This window comes from Xenopus tropicalis, chromosome 10 (assembly GCF_000004195.4).
Source record: "Xenopus tropicalis strain Nigerian chromosome 10, UCB_Xtro_10.0, whole genome shotgun sequence".
NCBI classification, from domain to species: Eukaryota; Metazoa; Chordata; class Amphibia; order Anura; family Pipidae; genus Xenopus; species Xenopus tropicalis.
In genome coordinates this window covers 52,311,575-52,318,395 of record NC_030686.2, presented here as the reverse complement: position 1 = coordinate 52,318,395, position 6,821 = coordinate 52,311,575, and the positions used below count along the sequence as shown (strand labels likewise).

At 50.0% G+C, this 6,821-nt stretch overlaps 1 protein-coding gene across 1 annotated transcript; it reads left to right on the top strand.

Moving 5' to 3' along the window:
* Positions 1-1,600: 1,600 nt before the first annotated feature.
* Positions 1,601-6,244, top strand: rps11 (ribosomal protein S11). Its single transcript, NM_001005113.2, has 5 exons — positions 1,601-1,637; positions 2,898-3,029; positions 5,188-5,263; positions 5,343-5,472; positions 6,082-6,244. The coding sequence occupies exons 1-5, from the start codon at positions 1,623-1,625 to the stop codon at positions 6,203-6,205; spliced, it is 477 nt and encodes a 158-aa protein (NP_001005113.1). The 5' UTR covers positions 1,601-1,622; the 3' UTR covers positions 6,206-6,244.
* Positions 6,245-6,821: the final 577 nt, after the last annotated feature.

Here is a 6,821-nt window from a genome sequence, read left to right as displayed (position 1 = left end):
TATAGAGCAGGGGGTAGAACTGCCCCACATCCCAGTAGAAAGTAACGGTACAATCACATACCCTATAGAGCAGGGGGTAGAACTGCCCCACATCCCAGTAGAAAGTAACAGTACAATCACATACCCTATAGAGCAGGGGGCAGGGGGTAGAACTGCCCCACATCCCAGTAGAAAGTAACAGTACAATCACATACCCTATAGGGCAGGGAGCAGGGGGTAGAACTGCCCCACATCCCAGTAGAAAGTAACAGTACAATCACATACCCTATAGAGCAGGGTGTAGAACTGCCCCACATCCCAGTAGAAAGTAACAGTACAATCACATACCCTATAGGGCAGGGAGCAGGGGGTAGAACTGCCCCACATCCCAGTAGAAAGTAACAGTACAATCACATACCCTATAGAGCAGGGTGTAGAACTGCCCCACATCCCAGTAGAAAGTAACAGTACAATCACATACCCTATAGGGCAGGGAGCAGGGGGTAGAACTGCCCCACATCCCAGTAGAAAGTAACAGTACAATCACATACCCTATAGAGCAGGGAGCAGGGGGTAGAACTGCCCCACATCCCAGTAGAAAGTAACAGTACAATCACATACCCTATAGAGCAGGGGGTAGAACTGCCCCACATCCCAGTAGAAAGTAACAGTACAATCACATACCCTATAGAGCAGGGAGCAGGGGGTAGAACTGCCCCACATCCCAGTAGAAAGTAACAGTACAATCACATACCCTATAGGGCAGGGAGCAGGGGGTAGAACTGCCCCACATCCCAGTAGAAAGTAACAGTACAATCACATACCCTATAGAGCAGGGGGTAGAACTGCCCCACATCCCAGTAGAAAGTAACAGTACAATCACATACCCTATAGAGCAGCGGGTAGAACTGCCCCACATCCCAGTAGAAAGTAACAGTACAATCACATACCCTATAGAGCAGGGGGTAGAACTGCCCCACATCCCAGTAGAAAGTAACAGTACAATCACATACCCTATAGAGCAGGGGGTAGAACTGCCCCACATCCCAGTAGAAAGTAACAGTACAATCACATACCCTATAGAGCAGGGGGTAGAACTGCCCCACATCCCAGTAGAAAGTAACAGTACAATCACATACCCTATAGAGCAGGGAGCAGGGGGTAGAACAGACAGGTTGAGCCTGAAAGAGCAAAAAGGAATACAAAACAGAGCCTCTGTCTATACTGTCCCATTGCATGCTGGGTATTGTAGTTTTATATTAATCCTAGCTGAAGGCTTATTGTTAGATACAAACTACATTACCCAGCATGCAGTGGAACAGGCACACAGGGGAAAAAACTTTGGCTAGTTTCCAAAGTACAAACCCGCCAAGGCTCCAAGAAATAGCCCAAAACTGTACCTTGGTGGGTTTGTACTTTGGGCTGTAAATTAGTAGCCAAATTTGGCGTGAAAACCGCCAACCTACAAACCCCGCTGTCCAGCGATCCCCTCAGCCCCAGACCTGTAGCCAATGTTATTGAATTTCTCCCTGGCCCCGCCCCTCCCCGCGGCGTCATTATGGCGTCACGTCCGCCCCTGCTCCTCTCACGGCCAAGGCGCCCCCGTAGCTTCCCGGCAGCCCTTTCCCATCCAGCAGGCAAAGATGGCGGATATTCAGGTGCGGAGCTCCGGCTTTGAGGGTAGTTTAGCGCCCCGGGGAGGAGTGGAGACGGGGCAGGAGGGAATAGGGCGGCTGGGGGGAGAGTGAGGGGACCCGGCTGTAGGTGCGTACATGGGTTATGGGCTCCCTATCGGCCCGTGGGGCTGTCCTGTTACCGTGCCCGGGCCGGGACAATCCCTGTAGGTACCGGCCGTGTTGGGGTCGCATTCACAGTACGATGTAGGGTCTGGGGAAGGGGGAGTGGCTTCTAATGGCAAGTAACGGGCTCCTGTGGCTCCTTCTGCCCCCCTCCCTCCTCACACACACGGGCTCTGCTGTCCCCCATGTGCCTGGCTAAGCAGGGGTTAAACCGGATACACATGTTCCTATAGAACATCTATACCCCCCCCCCCTCCTTTACGGAGTATCTGATGGGAATGTGTGGCTATAAATTAACCCCTAAACTACCCCTGGCACCTATACACTCCACCCCCATTACTGGGTATCTAGGGGTTAATTTATAGCCCCAGATTCCCATCAAACTGCCCTGGCACCTATACCCCCCCATTACTGGGTATCTAGGGGTTAATTTATAGCCCCAGATTCCCATCAAATTACCCCTGGCACCTATACCCCCCCATTACTGGGTATCTAGGGGTTAATTTATAGCCCCAGATTCCCATCAAACTGCCCTGGCACCTATACCCCCCATTACTGGGTATCTAGGGGTTAATTTATAGCCCCAGATTCCCATCAAATTACCCCTGGCACCTATACCCCCCCATTACTGGGTATCTAGGGGTTAATTTATAGCCCCAGATTCCCATCAAACTACCCCTGGCACCTATTCTTCCCCCCCCCCATTACTGGGTTTCTAGGGGTCAATTTATAGCCCAAGATTCCCATCAAACTGCCCCTGGCACCTATACACCAGACCCCCATTACTGGGTATCTAGGGGTTAATGTATAGCCCCAGATTCCTATCAAACTACCCCTCGCACCTATACCCCCCCATTACTGGGTATCTAGGGGTTAATTTATAGCCACACATTCCCATCAAACTGCCCCTGGCACCTATACCCCCCATTACTGGCTATGCAAGGGTTAATTCCACAGGCTCTGCTCCCCAGCTCTTTGTTTGAATGTGGCTCAGGGGTAACACAAGGGCACCCCCATTATAGAACTGCCCCCTTATGTTGGGCATATGAAATTCTGGGAGCAGTGGGACCCCTGTGGGTGCGGCTGGATAACGGGGTGTCGCTGTTTCTCCGCCCACAGACCGAGAGAGCCTATCAGAAGCAGCCGACCATCTTCCAGAACAAGAAGCGGGTGCTGCAGGGTGAGACCGGCAAGGAGAAGCTCCCACGGTACTACAGGAACGTCGGCCTGGGGTTCAAGACCCCCAGAGAGGTAACTGCCCCCCTGGCACCCGTCAGGGATAGTGTATGCTGGGCTGTATGTTATGGGGGGGGTGGGGGAAGAGTAGGGTGGGTAATAGTGACATCACTAGGGCACAGATACCAGCACCCAGTACTGCTCCATACGGGGGGTGAATGAGACCTGGGGGTCTCTGGGGATCCGGATGGGGGAGCATGAGATCTCCCCCAGTGGCTAATAGGCCGGATCTCCCCCAGTGGCTAGTAGGCCGGACTTCCTAGCATGTGTCAGTACTGACTCCAGTGGTGCCCCCGGGTCACAGTATATCAGTACGTTCTGATGGGGTGCCTGTGCAAAGGATAATTAAACAGGCATAGAAGTGACGGCACACGCAGGATTTTTACACACAGTTGAGAAGTATTGCAAAATAATAATCAGAGGTTTATTTAGACCAACGTTTCAGCTCCACACAGGAACTTTCGTCAGATTATATATATATATATGTGTGTGTATGTATGTATATGTATGTAGAAAGACGAAAAAAGAACAGCACTCACAGGAAGTTTCACACCAAAGACATCAAATGGTTTGAAGAAAAATGAGGTTTCTTTATTAGTCCGACGTTTCAGTTCCTACAGGAACTTTCATCAGGGACAGCAGTATTGTATTACACAGTGAACGCCTTTTTAAACCCAAAAGGGCGCCAAAGTGGTTGCCAGGCAACCATCAACATATACAAAAAATATAAAGTACATACAAAACAATCAAAACGCATAATAAACGAACAGGGGTAATAGTGCAAACATGCCCATGAGTGTAGGGCAATGGGGCGAATACAGGGAGACAAAACAAAGGGATATTCTATTATACACATAAGCTTCCAGAGCGCACAGATCTAGCGCGTATAGTTCATGCAGGAAGGAGAAACGCTATTGTATGCTTACAGTAGCCAGCGCCAAAGCATTAGATAGATCCGCCAACCTTTCAGACCCAACGTCTGAGGCACCCATCGCTTACCCAACCATATGTATGTATATGTATATATATATGTCTAGTTTGGGGATCAGCCATGTTTTTATATGTTGCTGTACCATGGGAAAGAGCTGTTACAGCCTTGCACTTCCCTCTCTGTATATTTGTATTTATACATATGGGTAGGAGGTGCCATAGTGTTTCCCTTAGACAGTACAGTATGGGGGTACAGCTTATTGTGTGCCCAGAACATTCCTTCTCTGTATATTTGTATTTATACATATGGGTAGGAGGTGCCATAGTGTTTCCCTTAGACAGTACAGTATGGGGGTACAGCTTATTGTGTGCCCAGAACATTCCCTCTCTGTATATTTGTATTTATACATATGGGTAGGAGGTGCCATAGTGTTTCCCTTAGACAGTACAGTATGGGGGTACAGCTTATTGTGTGCCCAGAACATTCCCTCTCTGTATATTTGTATTTATACATATGGGTAGGGGGTGCCATAGTGTTTCCCTTAGACAGTACAGTATGGGGGTACAGCTTATTGTGTGCCCAGAACATTCCTTCTCTGTATATTTGTATTTATACATATGGGTAGGGGGTGCCATAGTGTTTCCCTTAGACAGTACAGTATGGGGGTACAGCTTATTGTGTGCCCAGAACATTCCCTCTCTGTATATTTGTATTTATACATATGGGTAGGGGGTGCCATAGTGTTTCCCTTAGACAGTACAGTATGGGGGTACAGCTTATTGTGTGCCCAGAACATTCCCTCTCTGTATATTTGTATTTATACATATGGGTAGGGGGTGCCATAGTGTTTCCCTTAGACAGTACAGTATGGGGTACAGCTTATTGTGTGCCCAGAACATTCCTTCTCTGTATATTTGTATTTATACATATGGGTAGGAGGTGCCATAGTGTTTCCCTTAGAGAGTACAGTATGGGGTACAGCTTATTGTGTGCCCAGAACATTCCTTCTCTGTATATTTGTATTTATACATATGGGTAGGGGGTGCCATAGTGTTTCCCTTAGACAGTACAGTATGGGGGTACAGCTTATTGTGTGCCCAGAACATTCCCTCTCTGTATATTTGTATTTATACGTATGGGTAGGAGGTGCCATAGTGTTTCCCACAGACAGTACAGTATGGGGGTATAATGGGGAGGGGGTACCCCCGCAGGCTGATCTAACGCTGCTCTCCTTTATTTCAGGCAATTGATGGCACCTACATTGACAAGAAATGTCCCTTTACTGGCAACGTGTCGATTCGTGGGCGTATCCTTTCAGGTAAGCTGTGGGCGTGGCCAGTCATGGTTGGTTGATCACGCTGTACCCTATTGGCTCACTGCTATGTTGTGCCCTGCAGGAGTGGTGACAAAGATGAAGATGCAGAGGACAATAGTGATCCGCAGAGATTACCTGCATTACATTCGCAAGTACAACCGGTTTGAGAAGCGCCACAAGAACATGTCTGTGCACCTCTCCCCCTGCTTCAGGTACTGCCCCCCCATGTGCACCTCTCCCCCTGCTTCAGGTACTGCCCCCCCATGTGCACCTCTCCCCCTGCTTCAGGTACTGCCCCCCTATGTGCACCTCTCCCCCTGCTTCAGGTACTGCCCCCCTATGTGCACCTCTCCCCCTGCTTCAGGTACTGCCCCCCTATGTGCACCTCTCCCCCTGCTTCAGGTACTGCCCCCCCATGTGCACCTCTCCCCCTGCTTCAGGTACTGCCCCCCCTATGTGCACCTCTCCCCCTGCTTCAGGTACTGCCCCCCATGTGCACCTCTCCCCCTGCTTCAGGTACTGCCCCCCCATGTGCACCTCTCCCCCTGCTTCAGGTACTGCCCCCCCTATGTGCACCTCTCCCCCTGCTTCAGGTACTGCCCCACCTATGTGCAGCCTGTGCGGGGCATTAAACTTGGTTCTTATTTGCCCTCTGCCCCACAGCTTGGCACCTTCATTCCTGGCACAGGGAGGGGTCTGTATAGTAACTAGCACTCTGGGGGCGTGGCTTCTGCCTCCCCAGGGTACGTGTGTTGCTTGTCTATTTGCCCCCCAAGGGGGTGGTATGCACAGAAATTCACTCTCTTTTTATTCTCCCACAGGGATGTTCAGATCGGAGACATTGTCACAGTCGGAGAATGTCGTCCCCTTAGTAAAACTGTCCGCTTCAATGTCCTGAAGGTGACCAAAGCGGCCGGAACCAAGAAACAGTTCCAGAAGTTCTAAGGTTCCTTCCTGTCTGTTCCAATAAAGCTTCTAAGAGTTGATCCCTTGTGCTTGTTTGTTTGTCACTGTATGTGGGGGGGGGTGGGGTGCTTCTAACCTATAGGACACTGGCCCTGGCCATTCCCATACATGGTTTTACTTGGGGTGTTGCAGCTGAATAAGAGTGTGGCACCCCCACAGGTATACAGGGGGGTACAGGGGTATTCTGCAAAGCTGGGAGAAGCCCCGCTGTTTACTCTGTGTTTTGGGCCCCTTTGTTTCTTTTGTTTCACACCATAAATAGTTTACTTTTGGGGTCTCCATCATCATTCATGTTTAGGGGGTCTACCCTTGGTAGTTGGTGCAACCCTACATCATTATGTACCCACCGGGTTAGGAGAGGGGCTTAGGGTTAGGAGAGGTGCTTAGGGTTAGGAGAGGGGCTTAGGGTTAGGAGAGGGGCTTAGGGTTAGGAGAGGGGCTTAGGGTTAGGAGAGGGGCTTAGGGTTAGGAGAGGGGCTTAGGGTTAGGAGAGGGGCTTAGGGTTAGGAGAGGGGCTTAAGGTTAATAAAGAATTTAAAGCAAATATTAAAGAGGAAGCGATGGGGGTAACAGAGGGAGCTGAATCCTTATGGGT

Excerpts from the sequence above, each read along its gene's own strand:
- rps11 (NM_001005113.2), top strand. Across the intron at positions 3,030-5,187 it reads GGTTCAAGACCCCCAGAGAG|GCAATTGATGGCACCTACAT; the intron begins GTAACTGCCCCC and ends CCTTTATTTCAG. Across the intron at positions 5,264-5,342 it reads TCGTGGGCGTATCCTTTCAG|GAGTGGTGACAAAGATGAAG; the intron begins GTAAGCTGTGGG and ends TGTGCCCTGCAG.